The sequence below is a fragment of the Genypterus blacodes genome, unplaced genomic scaffold (genome assembly GCF_046128005.1).
Source record: "Genypterus blacodes isolate CSIRO-AG114 ecotype Tasmania unplaced genomic scaffold, CSIRO-AGI_Gbla_v1 ptg000260l_1, whole genome shotgun sequence".
In the NCBI taxonomy this organism is placed as follows: domain Eukaryota; kingdom Metazoa; phylum Chordata; class Actinopteri; order Ophidiiformes; family Ophidiidae; genus Genypterus; species Genypterus blacodes.
In genome coordinates this window covers 811946-837864 of record NW_027467053.1, presented here as the reverse complement: position 1 = coordinate 837864, position 25919 = coordinate 811946, and the positions used below count along the sequence as shown (strand labels likewise).

The 25919-nt window shown below is 47.0% G+C and overlaps 3 protein-coding genes across 3 annotated transcripts in view; 1 reads left to right on the top strand and 2 right to left on the bottom strand.

Moving 5' to 3' along the window:
- The window catches only part of col4a5 (collagen, type IV, alpha 5 (Alport syndrome)), a 30301-nt gene extending 15231 nt beyond the window's left edge, over nt 1-15070 (bottom strand). Inside the window, exons 1-13 of the mRNA XM_076171618.1 lie at nt 14757-15070; nt 2764-2820; nt 2541-2630; nt 2198-2242; nt 1977-2021; nt 1799-1861; nt 1625-1678; nt 1499-1525; nt 1033-1113; nt 876-938; nt 734-769; nt 602-643; nt 427-519 (exon numbers count right to left, since the gene is read on the bottom strand). Coding sequence (XP_076027733.1) covers nt 427-519; nt 602-643; nt 734-769; nt 876-938; nt 1033-1113; nt 1499-1525; nt 1625-1678; nt 1799-1861; nt 1977-2021; nt 2198-2242; nt 2541-2630; nt 2764-2820; nt 14757-14846 — 786 coding nt within the window. The 5' untranslated portion in view covers nt 14847-15070. The remainder of the gene's footprint in view (nt 1-426; nt 520-601; nt 644-733; nt 770-875; nt 939-1032; nt 1114-1498; nt 1526-1624; nt 1679-1798; nt 1862-1976; nt 2022-2197; nt 2243-2540; nt 2631-2763; nt 2821-14756) is intronic.
- The window catches only part of LOC143017009 (GTPase IMAP family member 9-like), a 116749-nt gene that overhangs the window by 49477 nt on the left and 41353 nt on the right, over nt 1-25919 (bottom strand). The gene's annotated exons all lie outside the window — the stretch shown is intronic.
- The window catches only part of col4a6 (collagen, type IV, alpha 6), a 79335-nt gene continuing 70649 nt past the window's right edge, over nt 17234-25919 (top strand). Inside the window, exons 1-3 of the mRNA XM_076171619.1 lie at nt 17234-17325; nt 17521-17644; nt 17801-17846. Coding sequence (XP_076027734.1) covers nt 17634-17644; nt 17801-17846 — 57 coding nt within the window. The 5' untranslated portion in view covers nt 17234-17325; nt 17521-17633. The remainder of the gene's footprint in view (nt 17326-17520; nt 17645-17800; nt 17847-25919) is intronic.

Sequence of the window (25919 nt, the reverse complement as noted above, 5' to 3'; positions counted from 1 at the left end):
TTTTATTGTACTTGAAAAAAAAAGTAATGTTTGAAAAGTAAAGCTTATAAAGCTAAATACATGCCTGCATTTGGCTTTTGAGTTTTGGCACTCTAACATGCTTTCAGGTCAGAGATTATGGTAGCACAGAAGCCTGCAAACAAAACTGGTTCTAATCAATTTGCCTCCTTAAGAACAAGAAGCGGAATGTATTGAATGATGCTTTACACTTTCAAAGAATAACCATGAAACATTTAGCTGGTTGATGTGGTTGAGATGGTTGAGCACAGCTTTCTCACTCAGAGGTACTTTTCGGGTGTCTATCTGTCTTTATCCTCTGTGACACAAATTTAAAATGTTCCCAACTAAGCTTCTAGTTTAAAAGCTGTACACATGCTTGGTGTGAATGCATTGAGGGCTCTTCCAGCTTTGGTTTAGTAGCGTTACCTTGTCTCCTCTCTGAATCTCAGTCTCTTTGTGTCTGTTCTGTTCCCCAACTTGTCCTGGTGGCCCAGGAGGTCCTGGCAAACCCAGGTCACCCTGTGACAAACACACACAAAGCCACATGAAGGCAGTGGACAGAGGAGGATGAGATGTTAGATGATGACATTTCTGACTTTACCTTCTCTCCTTTGGGTCCTTGGAAGTTCAGTCCCATGTTTCCCTGTTGGAGAAAGCAGACAGACGCTTTCAGTGAAAACATCAAAGTGGGAGAGAAAAGATGGTTTTGTTGATTTTAAGATTCTGGACTAACCTTGGATCCAGGAGGACCAGGCGGACCTGGACGACCCTGGAAAACATCACAAACAAGTTCAATTTATTTGTGTTCACTCAAGTGCAGCAGTATAATGCAGTTAACCATAAAAGAAATATGCCAATAGGAGATTTATTTTTACATCATAGCCTCTGGGTCCAGTGGGGCCAAGCGGTCCAGGCAAACCGGGCGCTCCAGGCCCACCCTGAAATATTAACACACACAAGACGGACAAATTGTTTAAACTGCCACATATACGCATGCCTCCTACAATAGTGACACGCTGAGCTCAGACTCACAGGAATTCCGGGCAATCCAGGGAATCCCACTGTTCCCTTCTCTCCAAAACGGTTTGCGGAGATCACATCACCAGGGTCTCCCTGAAGAGGAGGGAAACACAGCCAGACGAAACGTTAAGAGGTCAAGAGTCCTCAACTTGGTGAGTTGAGAGTTCAGTTTCTAAACTTTATGCTCTGTCTCTGCTCTGATTGGACTCGGGACACAAATTCATCACACTGCATTCATATTCTGATTCAAAACTCTATTGGTATGTGTCGGGCCAGGCTGGATGGGTTACAGCCATCCCAGTCCTAACATACTCAAATCAAACAGCACCATCTTGTGGTGAAAACATGTCAGTCTAGTTACTGAGGAGACCCTTTGCAGTCTTTACAGAAACATATTTGGTAAGAAGATCTGTGAATGATGATGTTCCTCTCTGGAAAAATTAATTACTAATTACTGCACTCGATAGAGAATGCCTACCTTGTGTCCAGGCAAACCAGGTGGACCCTGTGAAGGACAAACAAGAGTGAAAAGGTTGATGTAATGATTGAATTAACAGGTATCATTAACAATTATATCTCCACTAAACCTGTGATGTGCACTCACCGGCCGTCCTGCCTGTCCAGGGATGCCTCCTGATCCTGGATAGCCCATCTCACCCTGGACATGGGAAATAACATGTTTACCATACGACACATCATAATTCATTTGATCAGATTATCAACTGTAAATCTGACGGACTGACCGAGGAAAGAAAGAAGAAAACATGTTATTGGATACCTTTGTCCCGTTGCAACCTGACGTTCCTCTCGGGCCTGGAGGTCCATCCTGCCCTGGAAGTCCCTGAGAAACAGAAAATGAACAGGGAATGACATCACATGTAATGTATAGCAACGATGCCTGGTTATGGCTGAGATGATGAGAACTGTAAGAATAATTCAGATGCTTGAAAACTCACTGGAATTCCTGGTGTTCCTGGAAATCCTGGTAGTCCGGGCGGTCCCTGTCATTATAAACAGTAAAAGAGAAATCAGCAACTCACTTCTTCATGATAGGCATTGACTGCTTTAGCTACGGGGAAACGCTGACATCAGCTGGTCAGACTAAGGAAGTACAGTGTTCAGATGCCTTCATTCAACATTCAACAACTGAAGAAGCCTCAAAAAGGGTTTTACTTACTCGTATTCCTTTTGGCCCGAATGGTCCTGACGGTCCATCGCTGCCCTGAGAGAGACGACAGAATGACGGACAGGCGTTTAAACTGTTTTTCCAGTTTTAATTTGGTGAAACTCACTATTAGAGCACAATAATCCTACGGTCTGTGCCTGAACCTGTACAACTCAACAGTAGCATCACTCTTTAAAAAAAAGGCATCGTTCTTTACTCCCCTGACCCCAAAATTGAGCTGCACCAACTGGGCTCCGAACCCAAACAAGATTTCTCCTACTCTTGCACTTAGCCTCTTCAAACCTTCTTCCAAAACCCCTGCTGGACTGTTCACTCCTCTTACTAGTCCACCTACCTTGTCTCCTCTGCCTCCGTTCGGCCCCTCGGGTCCCGGGAATCCTGGTACTCCGGGCTGTCCGGTGAGACCTGGGAAACCTCTCTCACCCTAAAGCAGGTCAACATGGTTACAAGTTATCATCAAAGGCAGATGAGCAGACGTCACCAGTGTGTGAAGAACTTATGCACATTGTTTACTGTGTGTGTGTGTGTGTGTGTGCGACATGTATACTTTGTCTTACCTTGCCTCCTTTAACGCCGCTACAGTCACATTTGGATCCCACACATCCGTGGCAAGCCTGAAGGAGGAGAGACAGACAGAAAAGGAAGACATGAGGATTTGTTTGTTGTCAAGACGACGCCACCTAGAGGATGATTTCTAATTTCTAATCACCCATTTAAAAATAACAGCAGATGTAGAGAGTGAGACTGGCTACAACTTCTGAAAACAGAGTATCATTGTCACCACTAGAGGGCGCTATATCATCATGTTAACGCAACACTTAGTGCGACGGGCGGCACTGCTTCCCACACACACACACACACACACTACAGTCAGTGGATTCCCCCGACAAAGTTTGTTTGACGGAAGACAGATAAGTACAAGGTCAAACACAAGGAGTTTATTTTCAATAAAACAAGTTCATCTGCCAACAGCAAGCCAAGAGTTGGATCATTAGGGAAAAGAGGGAAGAAGGCAAGTAGAGAAGGAATGAGGGCAGGCATGGAGGGATGAAGGGATGGAGGGATGAAGGGATGAAGGGATGGAGGAATGGAGGGATGGAGAAATGTAGGGACGGAGGGATGAAGGGACGGAGGGATGAATGGATGGAGGGATGAATGGATGGAGGGATGAAGGGATGGAGGGATGAAGGGATGAAGGGATGAAGGGATGGAGGAATGGAGGGATGGAGAAATGTAGGGACAGAGGGATGAAGGGACGGAGGGATGAATGGATGGAGGGATGAATGGATGGAGGGATGAAGGGTTGGAGGGATGAAGGGATGGAGGGATGAATGGATGGAGGGATGAAGGGTCGGAGGGATGAAGGGATGGAGGGATGAAGGGATGAAGGGTCGGAGGGATGGAGGGATGAAGGCATGAAGGGATGGAGGGATGAATGGATAAAGGGATGAATGGATGGAGGGATGAAGGGTCGGAGGGATGAAGGGATGGAGGGATGAAGGGATGAAGGGTCGGAGGGATGGAGGGATGAAGGCATGAAGGGATGGAGGGATGAATGGATGGAGGGATGAATGGATGGAGGGATGAAGGGTCGGAGGGATGAAGGGATGGAGGGATGAAGGGATGAAGGGTCGGAGGGATGGAGGGATGAAGGCATGAAGGGATGGAGGGATGAATGGATGAAGGGATGAAGGGTCAGAGGGATGGAGGGATGAAGGGATGAAGGGTCGGAGGGATGAAGGGACGGAGGGATGAAGGGACAGAGGGATGAAGGGACAGAGGGATGAATGGATGGAAAGATGGAGGGATAGAGGGATAAAGGAACGGAGGGACGGAGCTGTCAATGAGCTTTTCCCAGGCCTGTTGAGGCGTTGAATATCAGATGGGCACCGGAGAGAGGCGAGGCCAGACGAGCCGATGTCACGGTGTGTGTGTGTGTGTGGGTGTGTGTGCGTGTGTGAGATTGTTTTCAAATCCTGCGTATTAAAAAAACACAGATGTCAGGCGGAATTCTATCGCTCGCACGAGAGTGCAAGCAGTGGTGTTGGCGCAACAGCCGCCACACAACACGACGAGCACATATGTGACTGTGTGTGTGTGAGTGTGTGTGTGTGCCATGTATTTATTGCATTTGTCACATTCCTCTGTGTGTGTGTGTGTGTATGTGTGTGTGTGTGTGTGTGTGTGTGCGTGCGCGCTCACAGGATGTGAAGCAGGTGTTAACCACAGGCTGACAGACTGTTAACACTCTTTCACTGCACAGATCTCTATTTCCATACACGACTTCCAGCTATGTAATGGCTTAACTGGCTTCCTGTGTGGCTCTGTGGCAAGGCACTACTGCCGCCCGGGGTTCGTGGTTTGAGTCCCCCTGCGTAAAGTCCTCCGTGCCTGGGACTGTGAGAAGCTTTGGATTAAAAACGTCCACAGAATGTTGACAAAAACGTGTGTAAACTATAATCCAGAGCAGAGGGTAGAGGGGTTAAAGGCGAGGTGGACACTGGCTCACACACTTAACACATTTGCGTGTGTGTGTGTGTGTGTGTGTGCGTGTGTGTGTGTGTGCAGAGGTGTTTTTACAAGCCCTGGATCTTCAGATTAGTCTTTGGTCTGCTTCAGCTCAATGCAGTCTGCTCTCCCACGCCTGGGCCTGCATCTCTCTCTCTCTCTCTCTCTCTCTCTCTCTCTCTCTCTCTCTCTCTCCCTCTCTCTCTCTCTATCACTCACTCTCTCTCTCTACCCTCTCGTTTGCCCCCACAGCCTTGACCAGGCATGTAATCCACTTAGGGAGGTCAGTGAGCTGCAGATATTTGCCCCACTCCCTCTGTCTGAGTCTCTCTCGCTATCCGTTCTCTCCCAAACATCCATCCCGCACCTCCTTCAGACCTTAATGAAGGTATGCCAAACCCGACAAGCCCCGGCAGGCCCCCGTCAGCACCAGCAGAGGTCTCTGTGTGTGTGTGTGTGTGTGTGTGTGTGTGTGTGTGTGTGTGTGTGTGTGTGTTTCTGGAAGTTAGATCCTTAGGCTCAGAAATTATCAATCAACCCTCAGGAGCGGGGAACAAAGACTTTCCTGAAGACTTTCGGGCCACGTTAGATGCACTGATAGGCATAATATGGACGATCTATCTGTAAAGAGGCGATGATGAGGATGGGTGAGGTGAGGAAGAGGAGGAAGAGGAGGGCGAGGGCGAGGGGGGGCAAGGGGGGAACGGAAGGCATGAACCCGAGGATTAGACTGGCGAGACTGGAATTCCCCTGCTCATCAAAGACTGATGATTAGACACCTACACACCCTCTCCCACACACACACACACACACACGTACCTCACACACACCGGCTGCATGGAAACAGACATGTGCGTACAATAAATACACAAACGCTTTCATCAGGAATGCGCACAGCTGCTGAAAGATGGGCTAAGACTGTGTTTCCCCCGTTTAGCACACACACACTCACACACATGCACACACACGTGCACACACACTCACACACACACTTCTGAGAGCCCCAATAAGACCACAGCACCACCACTAATAACTTCTCCTTTCTAATGCATCACACCAATGATCACGTCTCAGCAGCCAGTTACCACAACCTAAAACTAGAGGAAACACACACACACACACACACACACACACACACACACACACACACACACACACACACCAACTAGTTTACCAATCAGCATTGAATTTGTTTCTATAGCAATCATACTCAACAGATTCTCTATATTCGGACGATTGGTTTAACTTTAACGTTCATGCTTTTACTCTACATGTTGCATTTCAGTGTGTGTGTGTTGTGTGTGTGTCTAAAGCTGCAGCAGCTTTCATCACGGCTGGATTTTGACGACTTCAAGGTGCTGACGGCGTGAAACCAAATATTTTCACAACCGCGTGTGTTTCTACTCAGAGGAGGAAGACCCCCTGACACACACACACACACACACACACACACACTAACACACACACACACACTGGCTCTCGAACGTGATCTCACTCACTATCACACACACACTCACGCTGTGCTTCATCCCGCCAGGAATTCCTCTGAAATTCCCTTCCTTCTTCTTCTTCTCCTCCTTTCATTTGTTCTAATGAATGTTGACCCCTGTGACCTCCCACTGAGAAATACCTGCAGGCGGAGCAGGTTTGGGGCACCAGGAGGCCGAGCACACACACACACACACACACACACACACACACACACACACACACACACACACACGACAACAGACCCTTAATGTCTCTGGGTCTCCTTGTGGTTCACCCTTGCAGAGTCAGGCCTGGTCCAGCAACACCTAAAACACAGATCCTGGTAAATCCGCATAAGTTAAAGGACCAATCACGACGGAGCTTTCAGGGCAGTTTGGGGACAAAGTGAGAAAGCGAAACTGTAGAAGAAACGACGGCAATAGAAGCGGAGCAGCAGGTGCTAAAGCTACTAGTTTGATAGCAACCTGCAGAGAACACTTGGCTCCGAACAAAGCATGAGGGACACATAAACACACACACACACACACACACGCGCACACACACACTCCCTCCCGCTCGCCATACATCTGTAAAAATGCACCTCAGTCTCTCCTCCCTGTTTTCCTTCTCCTTGCACTCAACCACAAACCACAAATATCTGGTGCTCCTCTATCACACGTCTTGCTCAAGGGCACGCCAACAGCTGTTAGTGCAACATCACCCTGCTGGACACGTTGCAGTACTACAGTATGAATACGACAAAAACTTCACAGCATCAGGTTTGTTCAAGAAAAACATGGATTTTGCGAGTGGGGTCGACCAAATTCCTTAAACTGAGAGCCCTGACAACCCAGGACCAGCCCGACCCGACCCTGCACAGGTTGGAACCTGCGCCGCTAAGCTCCTTCGGCAGCACAGCGCATACATCACCTCTTGGCACGACTCGCCGGTAACTACGGGCAACCAGAAATTAGAGAGGGGAGCGGCCGTTTGCCAGCTGAATACCTGAATATGTGCAGCCTGAGGACAGAGGAGAGGCAGGCAGGGAGGGAGGGAGAGAGTGAGGGAGAGAAGGAGGGAGGGAGGGAGGGAGGGAGAGAAAGAAGGAGGGAGGGAGGGAGAGAAAGGAGGAGGGAGGGAGGGAGGGAGGGAGGGAGAGAAAGGGAGGGAAACAGGAGGGGAAACAAGGAGAAATAAAAAAAATAAACAGCGAGAAGAAAGCGGATCAGGTAATGAAAGAGAAAAACAGGAAAAAGGCCGACATGGAGGTGGGGAAGGAGGGCAAGAGAGGCAAGTTAAGAAAAAGAAAAAGAAGAAGTGTTGCTGTTTGAGCATCCAACATTAGAACCAGACGTCCAGAAGCTCTAAGAGGCTTGTGGCCTTTAGGAGGCTTCTGAGAGGTTGTGGAACTCTCCTCCTAAACATTTCTAGCCCTAGGGGGCGCCCTTCTTTCTCTGACTGATGCTAATTGTTTTGAAAGAGGCTTGGGTGCTGCTTTTGCACCCTGAGAGAATTCAGATTCATCCAACCAGCACAGTCAAAAAGCTGTGGTCAGATTTGTGTAAAACTTCCAGGGCTTCCCTCGTCAGCGGACTGTTCATCATCACCCAGCACGTCCAGCAGGCCGGAGCCGGAAAGCTTCCTCAATCTCCTGTATGGGAAGAAATCCCTCCGGCCAGATCCACGTCCATAAATCCAGGTGGGGATGTTTTCATACCGTCACCTCCACCTGCGCTCCAGACTTCACTGCTCTCAAGGGATTTTCCGGCTAATGAGGCGGAGGAACTGAAGGAGAGGAATCCAAACACCTTCGCAGGGACTAAATCACGCGTCAAGATACCAGCGCAGTGTTGTGACGTTTGGACATCTGTGCATTCCCTGTTTGCATGAGCTGCGGCCTAATCTCAATATTTACCCAGCAGCCTCGGCTGTAGACAAAACACGATTACACCTCTGTTCCTGCTATCTCCTCAGACTGTGGGACCAGAGAAGTGAAACCATGCGGCTCTCCACACAAAACGGGATGAAATGAAATAGCCGCACCCTCATTTGCCCGCTGCCTGTAATTAATTGATCATTCTCAAAATCACTGAATTAATCAATCAATCATGAATCATTTGCTTGTTGTGTAGAATGTCACTCCAAGTGCACAGTGACGCCTTCCAAATGCTTATTTCGTCTAAAATGTCAAACAAAATTAACTTTATAATGATACAAACAAGTGCAAATCTTAAATTCATTGATTAATTGATCAATCAATCATTTCAGCGAGAGTTTCATGGGGGGAAACACCCAAGGAAGAACTGAACATAGTGGGACTTCCTGCCCTTCCTCACACAGATGCATGCTGGGTAAATGAGGCCAGATTTGATTTTGTTACTCATCTTCTAATAACATCTTTCTGATCGCTTGTGCAGCCTCTGTAGATCACACAGCTGCATGGGGACATTTAGTCGACCTGGCCAACCTGCATTTACGCGTCTTCGCCACAGGAGGGCGTCAACAAGTGAGGCACAGCCATTCCTTCCTCTTGATCTCTGTCGTTTATGTTCCACTTCAGACTAAAACATAAAACCTTCTATTTGCTTTTCCTTCTCTCTGTCCTTTCCTGTTTACCTCTTTCGCTGGTCGACTCTTTATCGCCAAGCTTTATTCCGTCTTTTGGCGGATTCGTCCAACAAGCCACTTCTTGCTTCCCCGGGCTTTTGGTGTCTGATGCGAGGCGAGCAGGCCTGAGCAGGTCGGTGCCAGGCCCACGCGTCTGCTAAATAACCTCAACACACTTTACACACCATGGCACAATGTACTCACTCATACACACACACACACACACACACACACGCGCACACACAGACACTCAGGTGAGAGTAGAAGTGTGAGAGGGTGGGGGAGAGAGGGAAAGAGGGGAGGATAGAGAGTGGAACATAAGAGGTGAGAGAAATAGACATTGAGAGCGGGAGAGAGAGTGATAGAGAGAAAAGGGCGAGATAAGCCAGTATGACGATAACAAACAAACAAATAAAAACATAAACATCTCCTGCCTGAGTGTCACTCAGCAATGTGAAAAATGTTCAACACACAGACACACACCTCACTAACGAACCTCAGCTGGGGATAACACACACACACACACGTGCATGCACATGCACACACTTTGTGCCACTGAACACTATCCTTTGCCTGCGCGCTAAAGGCTTAGCTGCATACCAGCCGACACACTGACCCAGGATTAACTTAGACCAGACACACACACACACACACACACACACACACACACACACGGATACTTTCATTTTCCCATCATTTCTGGATGGGAAAATGAAAGTGAAGGAACCGCAGAGCAACAGATGGAATGGAGGAAAGAGAAAGGAAAGAGCAACAGGTGAAAGAAGAGGGAAGAAAGGGGAGAGAACAAGGGAGGGAAACAGACTTTTATTTTGAAAGGGCTCACATATGTGGTCCATCTGACTCCAGCTCAGTATATATGCTATAACTGACTAACGCACTATTTTAAGATGTGTCAAGCTAAAGTAAAGCCCTCATTTTGCCGTTGAACCTTTCCCAGTGGAGAGATTATAAATACACACACACACACGCGCGCTGAGCTACCGTTGGCCTTCCTTCTTTCCCATGTGGTCATCGGGGAAACCCTGCTTCCTCCTTGGTGGCGGAGTGATAGGAGAAACAGATGACGAGGTTGGAAGGGAGAGGGAGAGGGAGAGGGAGAGGGAGAGAGAGAAAGAGAGAGAGAGAGAGAGAGAGAGAGAGAGAGAGAGAGAGAGAGAGAGAGAGAGAGAGAGAACAGGACATCCTCCCACACTACCTGATGATTTCAATGACTCCTTTAACCTATTTAGCAAATGTGTGTGTGTGTGTGTCTCTCTCTCTTTAAGTGTGTGTGTGTGTTTCATGACTGAGGGCAGTCAAAAGGGCCCACAAAAAGTCTGAGCTGTGTGTGTGTGTGTGTGTGTGTGTGTGTGTTCAGACAGCTGGTATCGCTCCTCGCCATCAGGGCTTGCTATAGCAGTGGCCCATGAGTGATCGACAGATAGGAGGAGGAGGAAGATGAAACCGAGGATAAAAGCATTGTGGCTTTGGTGTAGGAAGGTGGATAAGAGGTCAAAGGTAACGCTGAAAGATGGAGGGCGACTGAGCCATGTTTTACAGAGTATCCCAAACAGAGCGTGAATATCTACCGCAGATCAAGGCCAGCGGCTGATCGCCATAAAACCTCATCCTCATCCTCCTCATCCTCCTCTTCTGTCAGAAAGAAGGAATGCAAGGCTAAACAAGCAATATTCCTCCTTTCCTCTATGCTCCTTTCTTTCTGTTCCCGCTGTCCAACTCCGTCCCTAAGCGGCACTCTGAATTGTTTTTCCCTCATTCCCTGCAAGAGAGAGTGAGACAGAGAGAGAGCGAGAGTGGGAGAGAGAGAGGGAGAAAGGGAGAGAGAGAGAGAGAGAGAGAGAGAGAGAGAGCGAGAGAGAGAGACAGGAAGGAGCGAGCCGAAGGAAGGAGAGAAAGATGGGATGATGTTCTTTGGGAGGAGAAGAAGGAGGTCAGGAAAACAGGAAGAAAGGAGGGAGCGAGGGAGAACAGCATGTCCTATTACCCCTCTGTGTAGGTGGACCTGTCAGGTAGCCCGCTGGATCACACACACACACACACACACACACACACACACACACACACACACACACACAAATCAGTTTCCCTTGCAAGAAAACATCCATGCTGACTCATTTTAACCACCATCATCCAACCACGACACGTTACGCTATCAAGAACAAGACAGAGATGGATGGATGGACGGACGGACGGACGGATGGACGGATGGATGGATGACCTTTAACACAGGCTAAACAGAGGGGTTGGGGTAAATAAATGAGTCTCTAAAAAACACATAGTATGTTTACCTTCCTCTTCACACTGAATGGAGAGGGGGATGAAGGGCGGACAGAGGGAGGAGTGGACGAAGGAAAAACTGCAAACACACCCTGAAGTCAACTACTATTACTAAACTAAACTACTCTTACTCTTATTACTGCTATCATAAGTAAGATCTACTACCACTGCTACTACTTCGAAAATTGCTGCTATTATTGCAATTTTAACTCCTTGTATGCCTCTCTTACATCTACAATGGAATGTATAACTGCTGTCCTCTTACTCTTCTTACTCACACACATATTGTGGCATCTTCTACTATACCGAAATGTCACTTCCTGCTGGGAGTGTTGTTGATGATGAGTGAGGAAGTAACTGAGGAAGAGTGTGTACTCGGTGTACTGCGTCTAGGTAATTATCTCTCTAAATATTTACTGTTAGCTCTCATTGACTTGACTGGTCCACCTGTTAATCCTAATGGAATCTTCAGCTCATTCACACTGCAGTGTGAGTTAACCACACACACACACAATAAAAGAGAGGGAGGGGTGTGTGTAGAAGGCACTTCCTGAATAAGTTTGCAGCAATTAACCTATTGAAATAGATAAATGGATGATGAAAATGTGATGGTGTCTGTATGTGCGCGTGCGTGTATATGTGTGTGCACATGTATGTGTGTGTGTGTGTGTGTGTGTGTGTGTGTGTGTGTGTGTGTGTGTGTGTGTGTGAGTAAGTTCTTCCCTCCACTGCTGTCTGTGAAAGGATTTGAATGCCTCCAAGCAGGTGAGATGAAGATGGAATTTACCTTTCAGAGCACACGCAAAGGGCTGGAGGGGGGTGAAAGGGAGCGAGAGAGAGAGAGAGAGAGAGAGAGAGAGAGAGAGAGAGAAATAGAGAGATATCAGCCCTGTCTGCTTACTTAACAGAATTATCTTCACAATATGCGGATGTTATGACTGGAAAACCTCCGTAAAAACGCACACACAGACACACACACACACCGAGACATCACTCCATACTTCACCTGGGATGTGGGTTACGTGAAAGGTGAGGGAACATACAAGGGTGTGTGTGTGTGTGTGTGTGCGCGCCTGTGTGTACAGGTAAGCATGCATCAAATTAAAACGTGTGTGTGTGTGTGTTTGCATTGTGTGTGTGTATGGCATGACGAGTTCAAAGGAAGCCCTCCAGGTATACATTACTGCTGAACTCCCTCACCTGGCTAAATAGAGATTCATATCAGGGCAAGCATAAATACTGCACACACACACATGCGCGCACACACACATGCACACACACGCACACGCACACACACACACTGAAAGAGGATGAAAGCCCCCTGTGCTTGTGTGTGTGTATGTGTGTGTGTTTGATTGACTGATTCAGCATTTAGGTCATAAAATGGCACAAAATAACTGCAAATTCCCATCATACATAGTGCATAAAACCCCCAAGGCCTTAAAGTGATCCTTTGATTCCGACCTGATGAGGTAATGGTGTTGAACAGATTCAGTCTCATCCTACACATGTTTCGTTCATACACCGTTTATCCACTAGGGGGCCTCAGTGAGCACTGCTGCGCGCTGACAACTTGTCTTTCTGCATCATCCCTCCATCACTTTCTCTTCTCTTCTGTCAGCGTCCATGACAGCGCTCATCTCCTCCCTCTGCACCTCCTCTTCCTCCTCTTCCCCCTCACAAACCCCCCCCTCCTCTTCCTCTCCTCTCTCCCTGGACAAAGTGGGCAGCCCACAGACATTCCAGGGGACAGTGGACAGCCCCGCCCACTGCTCACTGGTCAGTCATTCCCACCTTCAATACCTTCTGATCTCCATGGCAACAATGACAGGCAGTCTGTGCGTTCACAGGTCACGCCTGTAACATTCCAGGTGCACCATAAAAACAACATTTAGGTCGGTTGCTCTCTTTTCACTTTGCATTGCCACATGAAGCTAATTCCACCTCCATGTCAACGCACAAGTCTAAAATAAATGTTCTAAATGTTCAGATGAGTTTAACGCTTTAAATGTAGAATAATATATCAAAATGTTGACAACTGATCTGCTTGAAAAGCAATGACAATCAATTTTCTATAATCAAGGAAAGGAGTAAATACCTTTCCCAGGCATTCTTTAATATACATTTTTCTTGGTAGAACTGTGTTGTAGAGTTCTTGAATTTTATTCGTTTTTCAATGTTTAGAATCTGAATTTTGAAGAACTTTTTCTATTTTATTCCCTATTTTCTTTAGTTCTCAAGATTTGTTTCGAACAGTTTTCCAGATTTAGACGCCAATGATACAAATATATCCAGAAATTCCAAAGTTTGCCTCGATTTTAAGTCAAAACTTCACGACACTGACAGGAAATGCTCACTAAAGCAGACAAAACCCTCATTCATGAAACCGAAACACACAATGCAAACACAGATAAAGTTATTCTGTACTAAACAAGCTCATATCTGATGCACAGCGCTGCTGCTCCTGATTGGACACGCCCAGAGTGGGAGGGGCCACGTCCTCTCCTGTATTATTCATGATCACTGCATATTCATGATATCAGATATTAAAATATTACATGAGAAGTCTTTGACCGTGCACGTGAACAGAGACACTCTCACAGCTGAGATGTCAAGATGTAAAGAACTGCAGGAGGTTTAGAGGGAAGAGGAGTAAAATATGCAAACACACACACACACACACACACACCTCCCCATAACCTACTGGATCCTCTCAAATTCATTTCAAGTACAGGAAGAATTCGAGCTTAATTCCATTTGAAGTGTTGTTAAAACTAACACCTGTTAGAAACACACACACAATTAGAATCTAACACCATTTAAACATGAAGCAAACCGAATCAGAGCAGGCGCATTTTATTGATTACAAGTTTCCTAATCAGTTTACTCTTCAGTCTCTGTCAGAAACCAGGTGCTGTCATCAGGTAATTACCCACCTGTGGACACACACCTGGACAACAGCTGAAGAAAAGTCACATTTCTTCTCGTTTTGCGTGATGGAAAAGTTTTCCCGGTTCCAAACACGGTGTGTGTGTGGAGAGAGAGATAACAGATAACACAAACGGTCGCTCGCTGACAGAGCTTGGTAAGTTGCACTTTAGTCTTTAACCTTAATAATTTAATTAGAAGACAAACGGCTGCAGCACCGCGCCTCTCCACAACACACGAAGCTCAATCCGAAGCTCCTAGCACGAAGCGACCGCAGAATAAGATCACCGAGCCCGACAAACGTGCGCTGTGCTCGGCGTGTTGCTACAGGTTCTCTCCCCGCTGCAGGGACAGAAAACAAGAAACGTGATGCGCACAAACTCGATCCGATCTCCGCGAAACTACAAAGGAGGTCGCGCGAATCGTCCAAATGCGCCATAAAATCACAACAACGCGCAAGACAAAAGTGTAAAATTGGCTCAATTACGCACAGGAGGTTATTATCTTCAATGCAACAAAACGGAAATGGCAACGGGATTATTATTAGAGCTCAAGTATAAGCACTTGTTACAAAGCAGCCTCTCTATTTATAAACGTAAAGTCCAGCCTGCAGGAGACCCGGTGTCCGGCGCCGGGCACACGGCGGCGGCTCGACCGGTGCTCTGCGGCGGTTCCCCCTACGGAGAAAAAAAACGTTATGGGAGCGCGAAAGCCCCGCAGAAATGGGAGACGCACTTACCGCAGAGTCGGTTCGCTGCACCGCGACGCACAGGGCGAGGAAGAGCAGCGCCGCGCCGAGCTGTCGCAGGCTCTTCAAGTCTTTATTCATCTTTAGGGGGGGAATAAAACAAGGATCCGCCCGCGTTAACACTCACAAACTCTACTCTCCCTTACTCGAGTGTCATAGCCCCGCTCCCCCCTGCGCACTTGCTCTCTGGTAGTATAGGAATAAGTAGGAAAACAGCTCTTAAAGGCGTGTAGCAGCTTTGCGCTTGCAGGGCTCCCAGTGGTCCTGACTGTGGCACCGTGCGCCTCTGCCGTCCCCCTCTCTAAACTTTCCTCTCTTCGACTTGCAAACCTGCCCAAGCCGGATCTACTTCCCGCACCCCGGGGCGCACTGATATGGCCCCTGCATCTCCACCAACACAGCGGCAATTCCTCTAAAATTGACTTTTGATGGGGTTTACGTGCAGAATTCTAGCGCCAAACCCGGAATCCCTATGCGTTATTTTACTCTACTTGACGAGTTTTTGTGCTGCTTTTCGATTCTCTTCAACCACAAGACTGCAACAATGTTAGGACCGCGCAAAGGCGGAGGGATATTGATGTCTTCTCCTGCTTGACAGGGCAGCTCTCTACCCAATGCCTGAGGCTGCAGGGAAAGAAGTTTGACATTAAAGGTTATTTGACATTTTCTATATGCCCCAACACGCTGCATTCCTCTCAGATTACTAAAGGTCAAATATTTGCTTTGGCACTTGACAGAGAGATGCTGCTGGCAGAAAGGTGCAGATGATCATCTTCACAGCAATCCTCTGTAGTGCTGGAAAACAAGAAACTTAACCGACAATTCCACCTCCACATATCACAAAAAGCCCCAATTAATCATGTCAAGCACAAACTGGTGAAGAAGAACTGCCATTGGCTATAAACGTGATTAGGTCATTGAAAATTTAAAATAGAGGCATATAACCCATCACTTTGGACAGATTACTGAATGAATCCTGAACATGGCAACACACAACACAGATTACATTCTGCTGGGCGGTGTGTGACATAGCCAAGAGTAAATAAAAATGTTACTGTACTGTAGATGCGAAAAAATGGCAAAATCATATTGTTTCCAATGTGGGCGAGGTTACCAAATCTGACAAATATGTCATCTGTATGCATCAAAGTCTTCACAACAAATTTGAGCTTTGAGGGGCAAAGTAGCTACCTGTGTGGCACTAAAAGGAGCAACTACAAATTACATGACAAAGCGCTTGTAGAGGAAACAAAAGAGGACCTAGTAAGGAACCCTGCTGCACTCCACAGCTAAACATGAGCCACACAGAGCATAACAAAAGCAACAGCAAAGTCCCGAACAATTCAGCCAGCAACGTCATTTGAAATTCCCAGTACATGTATCAGAAGAGAAGTTACATTGTTAGGATAAAACCCAATGCTGTGCTGAAATAGAACATTTGTCAGTATCGGCTGCTAAAAGAGGACTGTTTGCAACTCGAGTATCTCTGTGTCTGGTCTATGTTTAGAACCCAGAACAGACTAGGACCAGGAAAAAGCTTTTAGAAACAATATCATGTCACATAAAATAGACACATCCCTCCCACGGCCAAGCTGGAGAGATTCATAGTTATTCATGTCAGAAAAACTGAAGTGTAACTGTAACTGCAGTACAACATGGATAAGAAACCAACAAAGATAGTTACAATTCAGCTCTCCAGACATGTTAACCCCCCGTCAAAGTGTGATAGCGGCATTATATTAATAACATCTGAGAAAATATAGCACCTACAGAATGATGAGATCACTATAAGCTTATTATTAAGCACACATTGCTCTTTAAAGGCCAATTGTGTTATTTATGCACAGATAAGATGTCAGCAGTGGGGGACAAGTAAGCACATTTACTCAATTACTGCACTTAGGTATATTTAGGTACTGAAACTTTACTTGTTTATCTCCTGTTTTTGAGACTTTATTCTTTTCAGAGGGACATGTGCTCTCCACTCCACTGCGTCCACTTTGCAGATTCAGATCTTTTCATTCAACATTACATAAACCTGTAAGCCAACAAAGCTCTTTATTGCTTTTATCATCCTGCAATGAAACTAGACTCTTCTACACTCTTCTTCATCATCAGTACTTCAAACATTATGCCGCCAATATACCGGCTTACTTTTATTCAGTATTTCCGTGTGACAGTGATACTCCACACACACACACACACACACACACACACACACACACACACACACACACACACACACACACACACGCACGCACACACGCACACAAACACACACACAGACGCATTTGCAGTCCTCTTTATAATTTCATTTATTATTTATTATTTTCTGGACATAAACCGGGCTGAGGGCTGCTCTGTGTGTAGGAAGGTGTGTGTTCTGGTGTTGCTGAAGTGTTTCTGGCTCGGACGCTCTGCTCTGCTGCATGAAGGTATGGAGGCTTGAGTGACATACGCTTTGGCCCCGCCCCTCCTGTTGCGCTTGCTGCTGCTGCTGCAGAGTTTGAAGCGCAACAAGCCTGGAGAGCGCAGCAGCGATTTCACCACTGCGACTTTGGTGAGTTGGATACGCTCTCATGGTTTTGTTGGGGTTTTTATTGTGAACAGAATCACGCGTAAATGTGTTGTAGTGGCGGGTGAACGCTAAAGCCCGGAGTTGCGCTGAGTAGAACGGGTCAAGTGTTTGGTGGTAGGACTACTTTTTCTCTCTCTCTCTCTCCCCCTCTCTGTCTCTCTCTCTCTGCCCCGGCAGATGACAGGGTTTTCGGAGCAGTCGATGAGCGCGTTTGAAGTGCCTTGCTGGTGAAGACAAGGGAATCGTGCAGCCAGTCTCGACCTGCGGGTCCCACTGCCAGACGGATCAAAATGAAAATCTGGTGAGTTTTTATCCGACAAAGTGACTTACAAAAACTACAAAACTTTACCACGTTCCGTCTCCACTTCATCGCTACTGATCGCGTATTTAGCTCAATTTACCTGCTTAGTAACCCGCAAAAATCAACGCTAATAAAAATGTTTATGTCTCTTGGCAGGATTTGCGTGATCGCAGTCGCCGTGGCGGTGAGATCCACGCACGGAGTAAGTCCTATTTGTTTACTAGCAGACTCTTTTAGGTGAAGTGGCTCTCGACTCGGGTTTATTCAAGGCGCTGACACACAGCTGATAAGAAATCTCAACATTGTTTGATTCCATTGTGGCGCTTTAGTGAAACTGTTGCACGTAAACGCGTCTTGAGCAGCTGCTCTGTGGGACCAAACCGGGAGCTCGACCTGCGCAAAATTGTTTAAAATGCATTTATCGTTTATAATGACATTTTAAAACAAACAACCTGGTTGTTGTGTTATTTTTTAAGTTGATGTTTTTGTTTTTACGCACTCATGTGTGTGTGCTGAGGCACACTGCAGCGTCTTATCCACGCTGAGTGGATCCACTGCGCGTCACGCTGTAAGTGTCTTCAGCACATTTTCCTGTTATTCATTTTACTGAGCTCAGTCCGCTGCGTGTGTATGAAACTTTATCAACTAACTGAAATACCAGAGATGCGTGATGCGTCCAATGTTCCTTTCCCCATCTGTGCAAACGCTCACTGGGGCATTTGTTGTGTGAATTATAATGCTTTGCACTGAGGTCTGCGTTTTGCGTAGCTTGAGGGATCAGAGGGAGCGAGTCGTGTTTGAGTGGGCCCGCTCATAAACGTTATGCATGCACGCCACGCCCCCTTATGAATATGCATTATTCCGCGACTATTGGGCCAACATGTGTTCTCCAAGCCACACCTAAACTTCCCTTCTGCCCCTGCTGAGACTCGTAAAACAGCTTTAGATTTATGGCTTCACAGTTTTCTATGGTACATCACTGAAATCCCAGCTCTGCACTCTGTGTTACACTGCAAAGTCATTTTATTATGTCTATTTATAAGTGTGACTTGAGGGAGTAAGAGCTAAATATTTTTTGCTTTGCTCCTCATTTTTCTTTTTAAAAATTGATTTTACAAAGTGTCTCCAATCGTTGTCCATCCTCATACATTCATGTCTACACGTCCCATATACTGAGACTGGAGGGACCTGAAGCTAGACTCCTTACTTGATTCCTTACTCCTCTTTGCCAGAAGGTGATTTATGCACATTTATCCCACGATAGATATTCAATACATGCGGTTTGCTCCCGTATCTGTGTCCAAGTAAATTTGAAAAAAATTGTTCCCTGACAAACAAAGAAATTCCGTCCTATGAGTTCCTCTCTTTAAACAGAAGAGTAAGGCAGTGGGCATGAAGGTCGTTGGTTTGAATCCGCTCACAGTGCTCCTGTTCTTGTTGAAGCTTCCAAAGTAATCAGGACGTGTTAAATGCAGAAGACAAATTAAAGCACATTTTGTGTAATCAAACAAAAAATGTTATTAGAGCAAGACAAATTCTGGGCTTGTTCAGCCTTGGCAGAGGTATGAATTGTAACATGTGTCCTTATGGTGCTCTTGGTTTCTGTGATAGGTGCATTTAAGACCGCAGGTACTCCACACAGATAGACTGAAAACTATATAGGGAGTTGAACCCTTGACCCTAGCAAATGCCTTGCTCTACCAGCTGAGTGACGGGAAGCACCAGTGAGGGTGTCTGTGGTGGCGGGGAGCGTTCAAGCGATGCGGCGACACAAAGCTTCCTGCGTCTCCACTGAAATCAAAATTGAATTGACGCCTCCTCCCACTTCCCACAGTCCTATTGTTGCATGTGTGTGTGGGTGATTGGGTGGACATGTCTGTGTGTGTGTGTGTGTGTGTGTACGTGTGTGTGTGTGTGTGTGTGTGTGTCAGGGATCTTGTCTGAGTGGCTGGTCAGCAGAATCACAGACTGCTGTTATGGTAACATAAGTTGTTCGTGGTCGACCTTTGGGCAGCAGTTGTCCAGATGCATGTGTGTGTGTGTATGTCAGGTGTCAATGTCAAAATGAGAAGTTCATCCTGACCTCCTTCCTTTGACTCAGTGTGCTACTGTATAGTGATAATAGTGGTCATGTCTTTATCTGATGTTATCAGAGCCAACACAAACACACACACACACACACACACACGATAATCTCTGGCTGTAAATCGTTTGCGAGGTGATAAGGATGAATCACACGAAGGTGAAAATGTCACAGTTTACTCAGTGGCAGTGAATCATTTTGGTGCCAAATGAGCCTTAAACATCTGTTGGCGTGCTGCTTTGGCTCAAGTCCCAGAATCAAGTGCGATATCTGGTGTGTGACCCGGCTGTTACTGCCAAAAACATAGAGATCTCGAAATATTCAGGGTCTGTGAAATTGTTGAAGAGAAGCAAAGATACTGAAAACGTACACGTTGGGCGACATTGCTAATCCAGCCCGCCACTACATCGTACCGAGGCCGCAAAGGCCCCGCAGAGGGTCGTCAGTCAGAGAGGGTCTTCAGCTCCAGCCTCACACAGCTGTTGGCGCAGAGAAAACATCACACGTCGGTGAGGAAGAATGATGAGGAAGGAGCGGGGAGGAGGAGGAGGGTAGGGAGAGAAAGAGTGAAACATTCTACCCGGCCCCCTTGGAAATGGGTGACAAATGACTTGATTTCAGAAACAACGTGTTCTTGTCGTGATTTGGCTCGTCGCTGAAACAGAGATATCTCGGGGTTGCCTTGGATACAAATTAGAATTTGTAGATGTAGAATTTGTAATGTAGAATTTTCTACATAAACCTTTCCAATTTTGTATGAAAGTTATAGAACGAAGACGGCCTTATTTTGTAGAATTTTTTAATTATTATTATTTATTTTAATGTTATTTTCTTTTTTGTTAGTTTTAATTTCCACAGTAAAAGTCTTTATTTGGAGAGTTTTGGTTTGGTTAGTTTTCACACACTCCTCCCGTCTCCTTTCCTTCCCTCTCTCTTCCCTCCTTTCCTCTCTCCTTCCTCCTACCCTTCCCTCCTTCCTCCCTCGCCTCCCCTCCCTCCGTTGAATTCTTCCGCTGCTTGGCAGGACTTGTCGTGCCGTCTCCCACTCCCTGCAGGTGCTTCAAGCAGAACATTCCACAAGTGCTAAGTGAAGCCACTGATCATTGCTTGATTTGTGGCTCCTACACCCCTCCTCCTTTCCTTTCTCCTCTGCCCTCATTACCTCCCCCCCTTACTTCCATCACCTTCCTCCTTTCCTTTGTTTGCCCTCGATGCTCCCACAAGTCAGACAATTCATCACTTGCTAATTGGTGGTTTGATTTGCCAACTGTGGTCTTTTCCCAACTTTTCCATCCATCCTGTTCCATTCTTTTACCTCTATCTTTCTTGTTTGCACGTATAAGAAAAAGATTTGGAGCCTTTGAAGCTCCTCTTGCAAATTTAAACGCAGTTCACAAGAGTATGCAGCTGTTCTGCCAATGAATCCGTGTCAGACTGTAAGATTCTGAGTTTGTGTGGTGAATCGTAGCGCCACATCTACCTTCTAAACATCGGGAAGTTTGTCACAGGGTTCAAAACTTCCGAGGCCTCCAGAGGACGTGTCTCATCCCATCCATTTACTTTGACATTTGACACATTAGGAAACCTATAAATCACACCTCGCATTGAACATCCTCTCAAACTGCCACCCACAGTTCTCCTCTACTTGTGTGGGGAATCTTCCTCTTCCCAATAAAAGTTTGTGGGGAAATACCCCATCCAGGAGCGCTTCTGGTCTTGCCCCTCTCGTCTGGGCTCTGGCGGCGTATGCAGCCGACCTAATCTGAACCCATGTTTAGGTTAAAAGGTTAGAAGGGGCTGAAGGACACAAGCCGTGGAATGTCCGATCCAATGTCTCCGATCTAGTTCTGACGTAAGGTATCTTTTCACTCTTGGGTAACGGGGACCTTTGTGACGTACGTGCGTTTCCTTGCAGCGCTCTTCTGTCGTTACCGCAGAATCTGATGGCGTCCCTGTGAGGCTTAAGTGCAGATAGCAATTTATTGAAACTAAAACCAAAACCAACTGTCGGAACGAGGCGAGCGGACGGAGCTGCTGACAGACGCTGTTACGATGAAACCCGTCCGTCTTTACCCTCGGCTTTCTCCTCTCTGTGATCTCTGACAGGCGACGCTCCATCTAAATCCATCCGTCCATCCATCCATTGGTGCAAATGTGCCCAGGCTTGTTTGGAATGATCGGTGTGTTTCTCTCTGTGATGCCATGTCTCGTTTGTCGCTCCGTACTCATATAGATTCATTGGTTATCTGACTTCTTCTGTATTTGTGTTGCGTTCTGACTTGCATTTGTGTGTTTGCGGCGTGCCAGATCTTCATCAGACTTGTGTTTCGGGTGTGTGTGTGTGTGTGTCTTGCCATCCATTGGTTTGAGATGTAAAGGATGACAGCCGTGCCAACGCAAATGTCACAGCTTGTCTTCATGGCTCTCACTCACACACACACACACACACACACACACACACACAGCAGTCTTCTCATAGCTCAAACTTTGGCACAGTCAGTTTCACGTGTCAGAACCCCTCCTCCTCTCTTCGCCAAGCGCAGTTTGTCCCGCGATTGGTCACGGTGAACTCCAGAGGTCACGGGGTCGCCCGAGCACAAAAGGCAGCGGGGGCTCGCGCACGATCAGATTGGGAGGGAAGAGAGAGACCACGGCTATGGCGATGGCTCCACATTCCATAGGCCGCTCTTCAGATCTGTTTATCGCGCTTTGTCTTTTTTTCTCTGCAGCCTCTCGTGAAAGGAAGATGAGCCAACACAGGAGAAGATAGACACGGGGGAGGGGGGGGGGGGGGGGTTATTCAATCCTCCTCCAGGCCCTGGGGGGGGGGTGTTTTTGGAGGTCTTTAGGCCTGTCAGAAAGGAGCTGAGGTGGGGCAGTATTTGGCTGCTGCGTGGACTTGTTGTCTTAGCGCGTTGGACGTGCCCGGTCTTCCCTCCTTAATGCCATCGCTCCCCTCGGGGCCTGTTTGCACTTAAGCGCGCCTCAGAAGGATTACGCCTCCGGTCGACTTCCCGGTATTCGTCTAGTTTTCTTCTCTCCCTCGTCTTTCATTTCTTTCGCCCTCTCGCTTGGTTTTGTTTGTCTTGTCACTTTTCGTCTGCGCTTTTCTTGGGCTTCCGCCCGCCGTCCTAACATCACCCAGGGTTGAACAGGCAACACACACACACACACAGACACACACACACACACACACACACACACACACACACACACACACATACCACAACCCTGCTGAAACAGATACAGTAAAATGTACTTGAGTACTCAAAGTCAAAGTGTCTCTTAATCAATCCAATCAGACATGCGGGGCTTCTAAACAGTTTGAACAAGAAACCATGGCAACCCGCTGCCACTTAACCCTCAAGCAAGTTTGTTTTGAAGTAAAAAAGACTGACAGGTTCAATTCCAGCTTGCCTTTGATGCTCTCACTCTTCCCTGTATCATCATTACTTTGGCATTAGGCAACCGACATCAAGCCCTTTAAGTCCAAACGTTCGCCTCAATGCAATTATCATGAGCGTGCCTGTGCAGGGGGAACACACACTCTTTTGTCTGCCGCATTTGCACTCGCGGTGGTCTTAAAAACTGCCCCTGAAGGTGTCTTTGTGTTAGCAGCCATTGTAATTACTACTAACGATGCTTTATCAAGACTTTAATCAGACGTTTCTGTCAACTTCCTGCTTCATTCTGAACTTTATTTTTAGACCTTGGCGTGATTAAAGCAAAGAGGCGAAGGGTGAAAAAGATGATTCCAATATGGATGAGGCGTTCTCTTGTTCTACAGCCTTGTAGGTGAGGCAACAGAGGCGTCAAGACCCGGAGAGGAGTGAATCGATTGATAAGACAAATTGGTGTAAGAAAAAAAGAACAGAGTTGGAGGCAATTTGCCCTGTGAACACTGCTGACTACAGGAAGAAAAGATCCTTTACTCGTACTGTAATGCTTGTGGATGAAAAAAAGGCAATATCCCTTGAATTTGGTGCCAATGGAAATTGTTGGTGTCTCTTCACTCCTGAGTCAGTGAATGAAATGAAAAACGGCACACGCAGGTACAAAACTCTCAGACGCGACCCCACCTACCCAAGCCCCCCGTATCCGTGGGTTACCGTGTCCCGAGGTAAATCCCAAGCCGCAAACCCACTAATGTCCTCCTGTGATAGGAACACTATCATTGGCACATCAGATGTGTCAGGTTCTGTGTGCTATTATGTGTCTCTGCCTGTCCCTGTAATTACGCAAACCTCCGCTCTGTTTTTCCACCTCTTTGTCTCACACTCATCCTTCGCCGGCATGATCCAGGCAGGCACGCAGGCGACTGCCTCATCCATACCTCCCCCCCCCCCCCCCCCCCCCCAACCCAACCACCCCCGAGCTTTTTATGCATTAGATAACGTCTGTACATTGAATACTGGATTTATGCGTGCGAGTTTCCCTTTTGTCATAACTTTACCGAACTTGATCAGAATTGATGATGATGGCGGAAAACATGGCTCCAGGCTATGAAAGTCCTATTACTGTATGAGCAAATGCAACTGGGAAGGCAAGAAGATTTTACATTGTCAGCAAATTAGAGGCTAGAATGCTGCTGCAGAATGGGGACCACACTTCTATTGGAAATGTCACAACTTCAGTTTTGGCATTTTTGTGACCTTCACATTTGGGTTTCACAAACCGATAAGAGATTTGCATGGTGGTCGAGGTGGAAACATGCAGCTTTTCTGAGCTCATGCAGTGTTTTTGACTTGAAAGTGGCTGTAAATCAGAAAGACCCAGCAATTTGTCTTCCAGGGAAACATCTGAAGGCCAGAATACCGCATCAGTCAGGTGTGATATACAGTTTTTTGGGCCCCTTTAAAGGGTAAAGCTATCATCAATGACCTGGAGTTGAACCTGCAACCCTACTTATCATCTGTGTCAAAACTGACACACAGCGATCAGTCCCTTTCTAAGTAAAAGCCTTCGTTTGGAGATATAGCACTGTGTGTTTTCGCCTCAAGGGAACCTCATTTTGAGTTGAAGTTGATGAGACTGAAGCTGATGAAAACGCTACAAAAATGTATCACTGAGGGTCCATATCCTCCTCGCCGTGCAGGCATATCAGAGGACAGACCTCCTGGAACTCCGGCGGTGTTCCAGACTCTTGTTTATGAGGGAGTGGTGGCTGCTTTTAAAGCCTTGGAGGGGGATGTTATCAGAGACTGGGTCACCCAGTCCTCTGGCAGGCACCCATAAAACAGTCTCAGCTCGCTGCCTCAGCTCGCTGCTGGCTCCAAGCCATCTCAACAGCAAACTCTGGCCCAGAGTCTCCTGCGCGAGCTCGGCGCCACACCTGACTCTCGACTGTAAGAGACCCGGAGACGTACTTTGGCAGGTGTGACGCCGCGCTAGCGCTCGCGTCGCCACATAGGGTACAACAAAGAGCCGTTGTTCCTGTGTTTCTCCTCAGATCAACCTCTTCAAAGTGGAAGTAAATTCCTCCTAATCTGACAAAGAGGCCTTGTTTTCCTTCCCTAATGAGGTACCTGACATTTCCACAGTGTCAGCACTTGGTCTTGACGTCGGACCTCAGTACATGTGATTACTGACCACACTTGTTTTCGCAGGTTTGTTGTCATGTTGTCATGGCGGCACCAGCATCAAAACATTTTAAAGCGATATCCTGTCGCAGTAGGTTGTCGAAGCGAGCGGTTGTTTGGGTTTCACTTGTCTGGGTTTATCTTTTGTCAATAACTCCTACCTTTACCAAGATCGTTTTATCCAAACAAACATTCAGGGAGTGACTCAGCCTGGCTGTGTTCACCAGGAATGTCAGTCAACAGTGTAGTGTTCGTTGTAGCACCAGGGACTGAAGTGTCTGGCAGCTTGGCGCTACCTGGCACGGCTCCCTCCATACTTCACCCTCACGATTCACTACGATCTTAAGGAAGGAAAGGCCTCGGCTGCCTTTGCGTCTATCTTCCATAGATAATGGCTGTGTTCGGCCCATAACGCTGCAAACAATCCCTGCAGCTGGACATTTTTGAGAGAGAATTTTGCAGCAATAAGAGGCTGAAGACAAATTTGCGTTGTTCAAATATCTCAGCTCGCTCTAGTGAGACTTTAAGTAAGACTTGAGTCCGTATTATCCTGCCGCTCTGTGTGTTGGTCAACAGGCTGTCCACATATTTAGTTGCTTTCTCTTGTTCCTAA